The sequence below is a fragment of the Eptesicus fuscus genome, chromosome 8 (genome assembly GCF_027574615.1).
Source record: "Eptesicus fuscus isolate TK198812 chromosome 8, DD_ASM_mEF_20220401, whole genome shotgun sequence".
NCBI lineage: Eukaryota > Metazoa > Chordata > Mammalia > Chiroptera > Vespertilionidae > Eptesicus > Eptesicus fuscus.
Genome location: NC_072480.1, coordinates 45746169 through 45762026, shown reverse-complemented (window position 1 = coordinate 45762026; position 15858 = coordinate 45746169). Strand labels below are relative to the sequence as shown.

Genomic DNA, 15858 nt, shown 5'->3' with positions numbered 1-15858 from the left:
TATTTATTTTTAAATATTAACTTAAATATTTCAGTTATTTTTCCTTAAAATATTTGTTAAACTAACAGTGGTCATTTCTACTATTTACTTAGCAAGTGATATAATAATTTTGAACAAAATGTGCTGTCCTGTGCAGAATCTATATATATAAAAGCCTAAGAGACCATTATGACCAAACAACCGGAACAACTGGTCGCTATGATGCACAGTGACCACCAGGGGGCAGACACTCAACGCAGGAGCTGCCACCTGGTGGTCAGTGCACTCCCACAGCCAACCTCCTGTGGCCAGCCAACCTCCCGTGGTCCCTCCCTCTGGCTGGCCAACCTCCCACAGTCCCTTTCCCAGCTGGCCAACCTCCCATTGCACTGGGCCTCTAGTGTCTAATGAATGTATCTGAGAATATAACAGATTAATTGATACCCAGCGATATATAATTTCTCCTCTTATTAAAGTTTACCCATGTTCTTATATTTTTAATCTTCAACCTGTTTTACACATCAATAGTGATGTATTATTGTATCTCAAAAAACTATAATACACAACTGTATGATTACTTTTACTGATAAGTTGGTAATGAAAAAAAATTTAACACATAATATAGCAAAATTTTTTGTTGTTATCAGGGTTATTTATTGTATAGAGATGTGAATAACCACAGCATGACGGCCATAAGAATAAGCCCGGAAACACTGGAACAAGATGGTACTGTCATGTTACCAGGTATGTTAGTGAACACCTCGTTTTTTCCTTCACATTTGATTTTAAGAGATGTGCATGTTAGGCCATTTGGACATATAAAGAATGAGTAGCAAGGAAAAGTGCTTGCTTACATATAGGTTAAAAAAATCTTGACATGCAAACTATTTTATAGTCTATATAAAGTTAATACATCTAAGGAAAACAAACATCAAGGATATAGTATAAAGTGTTTTAATATTTTATTTTAAGTTCTTGCCCATCTGCAGCCTGATCCCCCACCAAGGCTATTTCAGCTGCTGAAGTGGGGTGATTTTGTTGTTCTTGATTAAACCACAGCTCTGGCTCTCATATGGCTGGAATAAAGAACCTCCTGTTTATTTTTACTTTAACAATGCACTTTGGGTTTTCTTCTATTTTTAAAGGGTTTTCACAGACAAAGATTTTAGGGCAGGTCAGGAAATTTTTAAAATTCCATCATTTATACTTTTAATAATACTCTGATAAGGCACTTTGGGAACAACTCCTTTGGTTTAATTGTGAAATTTTACTCATATTTATCACTCAAATCACTGAGCTGTCTAAAGTAGGTCTTAAATTTTGTGAAATATTGGGCAAATGTATAATATGTTCTAAATTGGAAAAGTCTTTGAATTTGCTTTTACCTTTAATAGATTCTAAAAGACTTTATATTAAAATATTAAATACTTAATATATTTATCAATAATTTCATGGTAAGCAGCAATATTCCTCTTGTGCACTTGGTCATCTGAAAATGATGGAGAACTATTTCTGAAGATCACATTGGGAAGGATAGTTGCTGCCAGCCTGCTTGTTAATTTTTTAATATATTTTTATAACTTCATCAAACATTTATTTAAGCATTGCTATATATACACATATCCAAATTAGTATAAATGACACTCAGTTAAAGAAAATGTCACATTTTATGTGTGTTTCACAAAAAAGCTACTTTGGAAAACAGATGACTTATTAAAACAATTTGTAAATAGTCATCTGTTTTTAGTTATCTGTACAGAATTTTTTTTAATATCACAAGTTTGGACCTTGTCTCTAGTTCGAATAATAATAATAATAGTAATATAACATAATTTATAGTAATAACGTGTGCCCCCATATAAAAGGGATTATACAGGGTGGGGAAAGTAGATTTATAATTGTAAGTACATGAAACACAGTTTGTTCTTATATTATTATTTATTAATTATTGCATTTTCCATATAAACAACTGTAAATCTACTTTTGTCCCACCTTGTATTTATTGTATAGAATCATCTAAACAAATGAACAAAATTCATTGTAACTCCACTTCCCATATATAAACATTAGAACATATTGGTGAATGCCCTTCCTATCTTTTTCCTATGTATGTGTACATACTTGTAAAAAAGTGATTTTATGCTACATACTGCGTTTTAACCTATCCTGTTCACTAATCATTATGAATAAATTTCCAGGCTATTAAATAGTCTTCCACAATATAATTTTAATGTTACAAAATATATTCCATTCATTAACATTGAGATGGAAGTTTCTTCCAATTTTTTGCAATATAAATTACACCATAATGAGTGTCCCTATTCTGTCTTTGTGCAAGTCATTTTAGGATAATATACTGAAAGAAATTCTTAACCTTCATCCAATAGATGGATACTAATGTAAATAATTTACTTCTGAGAAATCATTTAATAGAGATTGAATGAGAAGACTATTTTCAAATGGTCTATCTTCAGCTGTTGTATTTATTACACCATGATAAAAAATAACTTATTACTATCTTCAGCTTACATTATTTAACATATGAAATGCGGCTTTTTACCAATACAAGTGTGGCTTTCTGTGCTTATTAAATATATATTGTATTCACGGTGAATACAATGAAACAAATTTTGGGAGGATAGTCCCATGACATGTGTCTTCCGAACTGGCAGATGTTGCTTGATATTTTCCTGAAGATGCGGTCTTAAAACATTACATGATGGATAAAGAAAGGATAAAGAGAAAACCTTTTTGAAACCACACAACAGGAAGTCTTGCCCTCAAGCCTGAAGAAGCCTTTTTCCATCTTTCTATTTCTTTGACCTGGACTGCAATTTCTTCAGTAGCACTTTTATTTTTCTCTCCTCCTAGCTACAGGCAGCTCTAACCTGTAGCTTTCTATCAAGTACAAGCAGAAGTGAATTGTCAGGATATAGACAGAATTGAATACCTTGTTTAAAATTGATATAAATCTGGTAATTCTTTGAGCTTCATGATCCAACTTGTCTTATAGTCTAGTTTATAAATTAGTTGTTTTAAACCTAGCATTGATGAACTTAAAACTTAGGTTTTTCCCCCTGTTAATTGTCATTTTAGCTTTTATGTGTTGGCATATCTTTTGTATTGTATCCTTATGTCATTTACTCTCCATGTCTGGTGACAGGTTGCCTCAGATCATGAGGGTTTTTGCTACTCTTCTTGCGCCGCTTCAGTCCTCACCCCTGCAATTATCTGAATTATAATGAGTTTTTCTTCTTTGCTTTTTAGTTTAAAATCTTACTGCTTAGAGCTTGAGAAGCATCTTTCTTGCGCCTCTTTGTATTCTGTACAGTGGACTAGGAACTCTTTCTTTCGATTTCTCCTCTCTTTGATTACCAAGTCTCTTGGGCTACCAGTGGGCCTTGTCTCCCAGTTTCTATTTCCAGTTTGTGATCACTGAATTCTCTATTTGGTAAGGGTCTGCCTGTGTTTTGCATATTTATAATAAAGAAGTATGCTAGTATGAAGCTCCTGGGAAAAGATATAGAGTAATCCATCTTATTTGGGTGGGTTCCAGTACTGCATTCCAAAAACAGAATTTTATGTTTTGTTGATTCAGGTGCAAATAGAAATGAAATATTATTTTCTTGGTATTGTAAATTAATGGAGTGATTCATCCTAGTTCTCTGCAGTTATTTTGGAAGTGTGTGTGCTTTTTTCCTTGCTTGCTGAACATTTATTTTTCCAAAAGGATACAGTTTATACTTAGATGTTGATTTTGCTTGTAGTTTCGTGTTATTTAGTAGCAGTCACTAACACATGCCCCAGTGGTCCTTATGTAATACTGGTATCCCTTGTTATAATCGCGCTCGTGCATTATTTTGATCAAAGTATATAGTATACTGTTCCATATACGGACATATTGACAAAATATGGTATTCCAGCCAAAACATATGAGCACTTTCAGACAAAAAGAACTACATAAGCATAGATTTGTCTGTTCTATGAAGGATGAACATTAAAAAATTATATAACACGCTAACTGCTAAAAATGCTGGGAATAAGCATGAAATGTCTTAAGTACAAACTGTAAACCCAGTTCTATTTTATAAAGCAAGGGATATCTGTAGTTGGACACCATAGACTCAAGTACAGAAGTTTTAGGTCCGTCTGTATTTTTCTGTGACACTAACAAATGGTATGTATGTCCGAGTAAGAGTGTTGCTTACATTCGCATGTGATTGTATTGAAATGATTATAACCAGTGACTGTAGTTTGTTTATCGTGGTGCATGTTTATGATCAGACTTCAATACTAATTCATTTTGAAAGCAGATGGGCTCTGAGTTTCTTGATTATGGAAAATTTATAAATGTAAGCACAAAATGTAATAAGTATTATTAGTTGAATTATTTAGTTCCTGCTAATTTGTAATTCCTTATTAAAAAGCACAGTCTCCCTTTGAGTTTAAGTTTATCGTATTGTGTGGAAAACTCTCATTCTGACTTCATCAGAGGAGTAAAGTCATTTTGTGAGGTGTTGGTTTATATTGTAAAAGAATTACTTTTTATTCCTTCTGCACAGATTGCCACACTGAAGGTCAAAATATTTTATTCACTGATGGAGAATATATTAATCAGATAGCTGCTTCAAGAGATGTAAGTACTCTGAATCATGAGTAGCTGATGTAAATGGAATCCCTTTCTTATATATTACTTTGTGTTAAATGGAATATAGAGCCTTAAAAGATCAATTTATGCAACCTAATACTGTGGATATTTTGTTTTAGGATGGCTTTGTTGTCAGAATATTTGCCACCAGCACTGAACCTGTTCTACAACAAGAATTACAACTTAAACTGGCCAGAAAATGCTTACATGCCTGTGGTATCTCGCTATTTGATCTGGAAAAGGACTTGCATATTATAAGTAGGATGGTCAAATAAGCCTTTATTCCATATTTTAATTTTTAAGTTCTTTATTCTTTTGAAGACTAGCACTGTTTTCAGCAGTGTAGCTTATATTTTAGCAGCTATTTTGATGTCTGTTACTTTAAAGCACACTTATGAATTAATATGTATAAGGAGCCAGGAAATATGGCTTTGAAACAGAGCCATTTTAAGGAAGTGACTAATAATTTTCCATTTTCATTTCAATAGATCAAAAGAAAATAAGTTTACATTTAGTAAGACTTAGGTGGACAACACTTGTGGACATCATTAGTTTATGTGTTCCATCTATATTCAATTGTTTAAAATTTGAAAACGTCATTTGTAAAATTTTACTACAGTAATATACATAGTTAATCTTTTTGAAACATTTAATTTTGGTTTGAACATATTTTCAGGATAGCTAAATAGAATGATCCTATAAATTGTGAAAATGGTAATTGACCTAGCAAATTGATTAATAATCTTTCATTTTGATGCAGATATACAGACAACCTCAGTGTATTTCTCAGACTTAGTGTAATTATTCTTAGTGTCACAGTAGTAATTAGTACTACTAGTTTCCATGGGGATTTCACTTTTGGGTTAAACCTGCTGCAGGTTTAATAGTGCCATTTTTTAACTTACAGGATTCTTTGCAAGACCCACATCTTTGACTATCTCATTAAATTTAATAAACTTGATATTAGTGATTTACTTTTCATACTAATTGAATTATGTAGTATTTTTTCATAGAAAGATATTGAATTGAAATTATAGTTTTTAAATTTAACAAGGCCATGGGCTAATTAGTAGTTTGTATAATTGGACAAAAAAATCATAAAATGTGCCACATATAATTATTTACTATTAGTTTTATAATTTGAAAATCCACACATATGTACTCAAATTCATAGAAGTGTTTTGTAGTAAAAAGCATGGAATGGAGAATCTGAAGTACCTTAATTCATATATTTGCCTGGCATTATTCATGCTCAAAGGCCTGGACAAACCTCATCAAGCTTTATATTTGTTTATTTACAAACTAGACAGTATAATTGTGAGGATCAAATAGAATAAAGTTAAATGCATTCTGTAATGTCTGCACACTAAAAATATGTTATTATTCATTCAGTAATTCAAGGGATATTGCTGGCATTGCTTTAAAAAACTTTTTTATAGCACCACGCTCTAACCAATTGAGCTAACCGGCCAGTAGTAACTTTTTTATATTTAAAAAATTAATCTGGCACTAGTTTGGAACAAATTAAGAAGCTTATGGTAACCTTATCTTTCTTTGGAGTAATGTACATATTGTTAATATTTTTTAAAAAATCCAGGCATATGACATTTTGTCGTACTTGTTTTTGTTTATATTAAGTGAATTGACTTTTTAATTACTCAAAATAGTCCAAGTTGTGCGTGAACTTATTTCTATTAAAATAATAGAATTTATTAGTCTTGTTGTATTATCAGGTACAGGATTTGATGAGGAGTCAGCAATTCTTGGTGCAGGACGAGAGTTTGCACTAATGAAAACAGCAAATGGAAAGGTAAATTACTATTTTAGGATTAAAAATGGACATTCTCTGCTTTAAAATAGTCGGTACAATCAGTTGATTAGTTTACTAGTATATAGTTCACATGTTTAAACAATCATTTTAAATTTTGATTGGAACTCTAATTTTCTGAGTTGGGGATAAGTTCACATTTTGTGTTTATTTTGATAAATAGGATATCCATTGCAAATTTCTATAAATGAGCAGAAATATACAGATTACAAATTGGAGGAAGTAGGAGCATGTGTAATTCAGTTACAGATTATAGAGGTCAATCTATGGAGTTGAAAACTTTTTTCTTATCTAGTGCCTGTGAGGATAAAGTAAGGTAATAAAAAGAATTCTAAAATTTCTATGCAAACACAGTGTTTTTATATGTAGTGCTTTTTATACTGGAGAAATTGACTTGAGAATTTTCTGAACTTGTTAAGTGTTTTGAGTATATTTATTAAACATTTTTTTCTTATCTATTCAGGATACTTATAAAGTATCTTATAAAATTGAAAGATGATCTGTCAATCTGTGCCATGCTTCCTTGTCTGTGGGCCTATTTTGTTTTATCGGTTTATTTTGTTCATTAGATTACACCTATGAGTGAAATCATGTGATACTTGTCTTTCTCTGACTTAGCATAATACTCTCCAGGTCCCTCCATGGTGTCTCAAAGGGTAAGAGATCCTTCTTTTGTACAGCTGCATAGTATTCCATTCTGTAAATGGATCACAGTTGTTGTTTTTTTATCTCCTCATCTACTTTGGACAGTTAGGCTGTTTTCAAATCTTAGCTATTGTAAATAACACTAGAGGCCCGGTGCACGAAATTCGTGCACGGGTGGGGTCTCTAGGCCTGGCCAGTGATCAGGGCCGTTCGGGGCCAGGCCGATTGGGGCCTGCCGGCAGGGGAGTAAGGACGGGGGCGGGGGAACCGCAGGAGGTTAGCCACCGGCCCCAGGAGGGAGCCGGCCCTTGGCTACCCTCGGAAAGGGGCCGAGTCCGCTGCCACCCACTCCTGGTTCCCCGTCCCAGTCCAGGTCCCAGCCCCGATCAGGTAGTTGGGGCCTGCCAGCTGGGGGGAGGGACCGTGGAAGGTTGGTCGGCTGGGGGAGGTTGGCTGTGGGAGTGCACTGACCACCAGGGGGCAGCTCCTATGTTGAGCATCTGCCCCCTGGTGGTCAGTGTGCATCATAGCGACTGGTCGTTCTGGTAGTTCAGTCGTAACGGTCACTTAGGCTTTTATATATATATATAGATAATTTTTCTCCGCCAAGAGGCACCCAGCTATCAACTGTATCTGTGGCTCCTATCCCTTTTGTCTAAATGAAAGGCTCTCTCTTCTCCTGAGTATAAAAATGTACTTAGAATTTAACAAAAAACTCGTGTAGTTATTTGCTGAATATAACTTTCTAGAGGCCCAGTGCACAAAATTCATGCATGGGTAGGGTTCCTAGGCCTGGCAGGTGATCAGGGCTGATCAGGACCTTCCGGCTGCTGGCCAGGGCCTCTCTTTATTCTGTGCTGCCCCCTGGTGGTCAGCACATGTCATAGTGAGCAATTGAACTCCTGATCTCCCGGTCAAACTCCCAAGAGTACACTTTGCATATTAGCCTCTTATATATATAGATTGTTGTGAACATAGGGGTGCATATATTCTTTCTGGTTAGTGTTTCAGGATTCTTAGGATATATTCCTGTAAGTGGGATCACTGGATCACATATTTAAATTTTTTAGGAAATTCCATATTCTTTTCCATAGTGGCTGTACCAGTTTGCATTCCCACCAGTAGTGTACTAGGGTTCCCTTTTCTCTATTTCTTCACCAGCACTTGTTGTTTGTTGATTTATTGGTGGTAGCTAATCTGGCAGGTGTGAGGTGATACCTTATTGTCATTTTAATTTGCATCTCTCTGATGATTAGTGCCTTTGAGCACTTTTTTATATTCTGTCAGTATGTTCTCTTTGGAAAAGTATCTATTTAGGTCCTTTGCCCACTTCTAAATTGGATTGTCTTCCTTTTGTTGAGTTTGAATTGTAAAGTAAACCAGGCAACAAAATAGGCCCAGAGGCATGGAAGCATGGTTGGGACTGATGAATCTCAGAGGGGTGTGTGTATGTGTGTGTGTGTGTGTGTGTGTGTGTGTGTGTGTGCGCGCGCGCGCAGGGAGAGAGGTTTGAGGGGGACACACAGAGAATAACTAAATAACTTATATGCATATATGCATAATCCATGGATACAGGCAATAACTTGGTGAAGGCCTGGGGTGGGGCAGTGGGGGAAAATGGGGGACATCAACAATAAAGATAAATAATTTTTTAAAAAGAAATACTGAAAACTAAAATAAAATTGAGAGACAAAAGGTAAGTATTCTGAGTAGATAGGAAAAACCTATTATGAACTCTGTCTTTTTGGAAAAATATGCTCGTTTTTCTCCTCAGCTCACATAAGTCAAATAGTATTAACAAAGAGTTTGGGTTCTTGTTATTTTTGTTCTTCAATAAAACATGGAAGATTGTGTTTTTTTTCTCTCTCAAGTAAAACCTGGTGCACTACTCCAAAAGTCATTATAATTCCTGTTTTCTCCTCTTCTTCTTCTTCTCCTCCTCCTTCTCCTCCTCCTTCTTCTTTTTCTTCTCCTCCCCCTCCCCCTCCTCCTCCTTCTCCCCCCCTCCTCCTCCCCCCTCCTCCCACCTCCCTCCCCCTCCCTCCCTCTCCTCCCTCCTCCTCCCTCCTCTTTCCTTTCTTCTTCTTCTTCTTCTTCTTCTTCTTCTTCTTCTTCTTCTTCTTCTTCTTCTTCTTCTTCTTCTTCTTCTTCTTCTTCTTCCTCCTTCTTCTTCTTCTTTTCTTCTTCTTCTTTTTTTTAACATATCAGATATATTACACTGGGAAATACCAGAGTCTTGGAATCAAACAAGGTGGTCCATCAGCAGGAAAATGGGTTGAACTACCAATTACAAAATCTCCAAAGATTGTGCATTTCTCCGTTGGACATGATGGCTCTCATGCCCTTTTAGTTGCAGAAGATGGAAGCATATTTTTTACAGGATCTGCTAGTAAAGGAGAAGATGGAGAGTCAAGTAAGTTAACTAATCAACTGGACAGTCAGTAAAAATAGTGTAGAATTTATTAACTATAAGGCATATCAATTTCAACCGCAGTTACCTCACCAAGGTAATAGAGGATTTTACATTGGGGCTTATTCAGTTAATGGTGGTGGTATACTGTTTATTAAAGAACTGATTGCAGATTGTATTCTGCAGTTCATATTTATGAATTTTTATATGCTTTATGTTTACTTAGCTATTTCTCTGTTTTTGTCAGTTATTATTTTTACAAACTTATTTCAATATATTATTTTAAGTAACCCCAAATTTTGAGAGTAATATATATTTCAGAATAAAGTAAACCTGATGTAACCTTCTGTATTAGTGTCAGTTATTGATGGATCACTGCTCTTGGTGTTATTTCTCTAAGATGAAAGCAAACCCTTGGTAATGAAGTCTTCCTCAAAGTGTCATGTTTCTCTTTTTGTAACTTCTCATTTACTTTACACAGTGTAGCACACTGGGGTAGCATCTTATGAGGAGTAAGTTTGAAGTCAATATCTAATGTAAAAATCATGTGTAAGTAAAAAGACCTTGAAAGAAATCCCTTAAAATAGTCAGAAACTTTAGCACAGCCACTTTTTCCTTCTAGCATTCAGAGTACCAGATAACACACTGTGTATATCTTTGTGGATCATATTATATGAAAATATATAATGGTATTTTAAAGTCACAGAACGGTACCCCGCACAGCAGAATGTTTTATTCTGAAAGGCATGCAAAATTCGGGTTGAATAAAGAAACAGGAAGATTGATATTCCTCATATTTTACTGATTTTAGGGATTTAGGTTTTGAAAGCAGAGATTGCTTGAATTTTCCACCTTTAATTTATTTACTTCCCTTCCTTATGTATATTTCCCTTGTCTCTCATTGACTATGTGTAGCTACTTAATAACATGTTTTGAATGAATGAGGAACTGATTTTACTTTCAAGGTTCCAGCATAAGAATATATGTGAGATAGAGTTTAAGAGAAAGGGACTTTTTAAATATATGATAATGTAATGATTTTGATAATGTAAATAGCTAATCTTGAGATTGGGCTTCCCAGAAGTTTGATAGAAGGTTGTGTTTCCCATTGGGAATTTCACTGTGCTACAAAGAAGAAGATATGGCACTGATAGCCTAAATATAATCAGATGAGGCTTGCAAGGTTGACACATTTTAATTAACATGTTGGGAAGCTTAGGCCTTTGTGAAAATAAAGTATATCATAAATGCAAACAACATGTGTTTTTCCCTTGTTCATATACAAATTAGTTTTATTTGTACATTGATGCCTTAATTTAACTTTTTTAAAGCTAAGAGCCGACGACAATCAAAACCCTATAAACCTAAAAAGATAATTAAGATGGAAGGAAAAATTGTGGTGTATACAGCCTGCAATAATGGAAGTAGTTCTGTCATTTCTAAAGATGGAGAGTTATACATGTTTGGAAAAGATGCCATTTACTCTGATAGTTCAAGTAAGTTAAATTTAAACACTATTTCAATTTCATGCAAAGAAAGTTCAAGACTAGACATTATGTATTGCAAAGATATGTCTAGAAAATTATTATTTGTAGAATGCTTTTTCTACATTTTTCACATTTACAAATACATCATTTTGTGATTCCTTCCTGTATTATTTCTGGGAACACTCTCTAGTTTTATCAGAATGAATTATGGCATTTGGCTAGTGCAGCTCTATTTCAGCTGTTACTTTCTCTAGAAAGCTTTCCCTAAGCTCATTTAGATGTTCATATGACATGTTTCTGGTAGTGTTGTGGGGATATTAATTTTATAACATAGCTGATTTATATTTGATGAATTACTTATCTCCTCCCCTCCCCCTGTTAGGTAGTTAGGGAGAGATTCTCTTTCCCTTATTTACTACTGGAGGCTTGGTGCACAGATTCGTGCACTGGTGGGGTCCCTTGGCCTGGCATGCAGGGATCGGGCCAAAACTGACTCTCCTACATCCTCCGAGGGGTCCCGGATTGCGAGAGGGTGTAGGCCAGGCAGAGGGACCCCACCGGTGCATGATCGGGGCTGGGGAGGGACCACGGGAGGGCTCCAGGGCATGTTGGGCCCGTCTCACCCAGTCCCGATCGGCCAGAACCCAGCAGCAAGCTAACCTACTGGTCGGAGTATCTGCCTCCTAGTGGTCAATGTGCGTCATAGCGACTGGTTGAATGGTCAAATTAATGGTTGGACACTTAGCATATTATATAGGACTAGGAGCCTGTTGCACGAAGTTTCGTGCAATAGACTTTTCCTTCACCTGGCTGCCGGCACCAGTTATCCGCCAGCAGCAGTTTTCCTCTGGCCACCCGCCGATCAGAGCGCCTCCCGCCAGCACGATCGGCCACCCCGAGAGGAACTCCGATCGGGAGGCGCTCCGATCAGGCGGGGTGGCCAGAGGAAAACTGCTGCTGGCCGAAAACTGGTGCCAGCAGCCACGCAATCAGCCACCCCGAGTTCCACCACCAGCATCTTCTGCAGCGCCAGCCTAAGCAGCGCTGGCCGTTTAAGCGGGCGGGAGGAGCGGGGGTCGGGGACTCGCGAGTCCCCGCCCCCCGCTCCTACCGCCAGCCAATCGGCCACCCTGAGTCCCGCCCCCCACGCCTCCAGCCGGCCCAATCGTGGGCGTAGCGGAGTGATGGTAATTTTCATATTACCATTTTATTAGGTATGATTATATCCCCAGTGCCCAGCACAGCGTCTGGTGCATAATAGGGGCTCAAGAATTACTTGTTAAGTGATTGAGTGACATGTAAAACAGAAGTTTAAGAAGTGGATATATTTATGAATTTTGATTTTTAAAACATATTTGGTTGCTAGGTTTTCTTTCTGGCACTTAGAATTAAGTATAATGATTGGGCAAACCACTTAGAAGGTGTTTATATGAGGTAAATGTGTAAAACCTAGGGAAATGACATATATCAAACATTCATAACAATTATTAAGTTGAACTGTACTCAGGTGATATGTGAGTTGCTTAATGTGGTAATAATTACATTTGTGGTTGGCCTCAATGTCAAATGAGTCAAAATTTTGGGATGGGCTCATGTATAGTTTAAAAATAATACTTAGTGTAACTCTTGCTTGCTAAATTCCTTTTGGCTAGAGCTTCATTATAACATCACAAAATTAATTTACTGCCAGTCTTATGGCCACTTATTTCTCATTTCGGTGAGTTATTTTATCCCATAAGTGAAAAGTTCGGCATTGAGCCCTGATCTTGTTTTGCTAAGTGGTTAGAGAATCTACCCTTGGACCCAAGGGTCACAGTTTAGTTCCCTTTCAAGGGCGTGTTTGATCCCTGGCTCCAGAAGGGGAGTGTGGGAGGCAACCAATGTCTCTCTCACATCGATGTTTCTCCCCCTTCTCCTACCCTTCCATTCTCTAAGATCAATTGAAAAAATACCTTTGGGTGAGGATTTAAAAAGAAAAAAAAAGAAGTTCTGCATTGAGGTGGTAGGCTCAGAAAGGCTTTTTTGTTGTTTCTTACTAAATACATATCTTTCCTATAGGTTTGGTAACAGATTTGAAGGGCCATTTTGTAATTCAGGTAGCTATGGGCAAAGCACACACTTGTGTTTTAATGAAGAATGGAGAAGTTTGGACCTTTGGTGTAAATAATAAAGGACAGTGTGGACGAGACACTGGTGCCATGAACCCAGGTGGGAAAGGTAGGTGTTACTGTATTACTGTTAAATTGTGTGTAGCCTTTTCATTAGCTTTTCAGAACAACTTGGTAAAGAATCTTACTATTTTCAAAACAAATGACTCCTTGATTTCACACTCACAAATTAGGAAATTTGTTTATTTGACAGTATATCACTGAAATAATCAAATATACTTTACACCTTTAATTTCTGAGCAAATGTTTTTTACTTGTATGTTTTCATAATTTTATATAAATACTAGTGGCCTGGTGCATGAAATTTGTGCGGGGACGGGGGCCCAGCTGCACCCTCTCCAATTGGGGACCCCTTGGGGGATGTCTGACTGCTGGTTTAGGCCCGATCCCACCTAAACTGGCAGTCGGACATCCCTCTCGCAATCTGGGACCACTGGCTCCTAACCGCTCACCTGCCTGCCTGCCTGATCACCCCTAACTGCCTCTGCCTGCTGATCGTCCCTAACTGCCCTCCCCTGCCGGCCTGATCTCACCCCCAACTGCCCTCCCCTGCACTCAGCTTTACTTTTTTGAGATTCATCTATGTTGATATGGTTAGCTGTAAGTTGTTCATTCTCATCGTGTAGTATTAAATTGTGTAAATATATCACAGTTTTAAAACTTATGCTAGTATTATGGACATTTGGGTAGTTTCTAGTTTGGGTTATTATGAATAGTGTTGCTCTGAACATTTCTAGTAAATATTAGTGAAAATATGTTTGCATTTCTTTGGGGTATACAGTTAGGAGGAAAATTGCTGTGTCTCTCATTTTTCTTTTAATTTGCATTCCATTGGTTATGAATTGTGAGTTAGACTATCTTTTTAATTTTTTCTTATTTTTCTAGCTTTTTCTTATTAATTTGTAGCAGTATTTTATATATTATATTGTATGTGTTACAAATATTTTTTACTAATTTGTGGATTCTCTCTTTTATGTTTATGGTTTTACTTGTATATAATTTTCCAATTTTGATGGCAAGTTGCTGGTTTTTTTTTTTATAAATTTTTGCTTTATGTAGTTAGGTTGGGGCCTTTTTATCCATGTGTATGAGAGTGAGCTTTTCTACTTGGCATTGTGATTGATATTGCTTTGAATTTTAGAGATTAATTTGAGGATAATAATTATAGTACAATTGGGATGATTAATATATGTAGACCCAGGTAAGTGCTCAATATATTTTAGTTCCTGTTCTTATGAATAATAGTCACTTTGGTCTTCCTTGGGATTGCTTGATTTTAACTGTAGACAGACGTAGTTATCCAATACATGGTTATCTAATTTTCCAGCCTGTCCATAGATTAGAAGTGGCAAAAATAAAAAAAGTTATATATCCCATGAATTTATTTCATGGTTAGAAGGACCTATATACTGAGTCTATTATAGATATAAGTGATAAAAGAGAGTAAGGTTGACTTAAGTTAAGAGGTAAAGTGAGTAGGATCTAAGACTAGTAGAAAAGACAAAGATTAAAAATAATTACCTGATTCCCACAGATTTGTTCTTTTATTATATGCTCTTGTAGCACTATATGTTCCTTTATAAGTCTATCAAAGTTTTATATTTACTCTTTTCTGTATGGCTATTTAATTAATGCGTGTCTTTATCACTAAGTTATAAGGTTTATAATAAATAGTTCATTATCATAGTCCTCAGTGCCTAAAGCAGAAACCTACAAGCCATCTGCTCAGTAGCCTGTTTTTGAATGGCCTTCCAGGCTAAAAATGGGTTTTATACTTTTAAAGTGCTATTTTTTAAAAGTGTGGCAGACTTATATGGCCCATAAAGCCACAGTCTGGCCCTTTACAAAAAAAAAAATGTTCTCTCTCTTTGCCATCAAGGGAAATGCCTGCGGCATTTAGGTAGGTATTCAGTAAAAAAAAAAAAAAAATAGTTGAAGGAATTATAGCACAAGTAAGTTGTAATTGAGGTATAAACAGGTTTAAGGAGATAGTGACTGTTTTCTTCAGAAAAGTGGTCAGTGCTTTCCTAGGAAATGACTTCTGACTTGAGTTTTTGAGGTCTGAAAAACTCTGGTTGATGAGGTATGGAGAGGCAGGTATATGAGGTAGGAAGAGAGATAGAGCAGGAATGAGCAAAGGCCCAGAGTATGAGAAAGGACACAGGATGTTTAGAAAGCAGAGGGAATTTAGGTTTAGGTAGAATGTAGTTTGCATGGAAGAAGTAGTTTGGAGAAAATTGAGAGCCATATTGTGAATGACTGTATCTTGCTGAAGAATTTTGTAAATTGTGAAGTCATAGGATTAAGTATATGTTTTATAAAGCTGATTGCTAGCAGTGGGAGGATGGTCTAGATTGGAGGGACTCTTGGCTTACAGTGTGGTTAGTAATCATTCTTTGGTCTGTTGGACAAAAGTGTTGGCAGTGAAGATGGAAAGGAGGGACTAAAATTAAAATCCAAAAACTTAAAAGTATGATTGACAAAAAACAACAGCTAAGAGATGTTTCTGTCTTCCCTGACTCTTTTTGCAGAAAGGGAAATGGGGAGAGCACTTATTGGTAGGCCTTCAAGTAAATTTTATTTTTCTTGCTCTTATATTTTATCATTTCTTTGTATACTCATTTGGATTAGTATATGTTATATATGTATACTTAATTCGGAAATATAAATGTCAGTTTTTTTAGACATGGGAA

The 15858-nt window shown here is 36.1% G+C and overlaps 1 protein-coding gene across 6 annotated transcripts in view; it reads left to right on the top strand.

Annotated features, from left to right (window-relative positions):
- MYCBP2 (MYC binding protein 2) overlaps positions 1 to 15858 on the top strand; it is a 310827-nt gene that overhangs the window by 74636 nt on the left and 220333 nt on the right. For all 6 annotated transcript variants that reach the window (XM_054719873.1, XM_054719875.1, XM_054719871.1 and 3 more), the window contains exons 8-14: positions 627 to 723; positions 4542 to 4615; positions 4747 to 4885; positions 6361 to 6437; positions 9309 to 9513; positions 10842 to 11006; positions 13056 to 13214. In XM_054719873.1, the coding sequence (XP_054575848.1) occupies positions 627 to 723; positions 4542 to 4615; positions 4747 to 4885; positions 6361 to 6437; positions 9309 to 9513; positions 10842 to 11006; positions 13056 to 13214 (916 nt within the window). The remainder of the gene's footprint in view (positions 1 to 626; positions 724 to 4541; positions 4616 to 4746; positions 4886 to 6360; positions 6438 to 9308; positions 9514 to 10841; positions 11007 to 13055; positions 13215 to 15858) is intronic.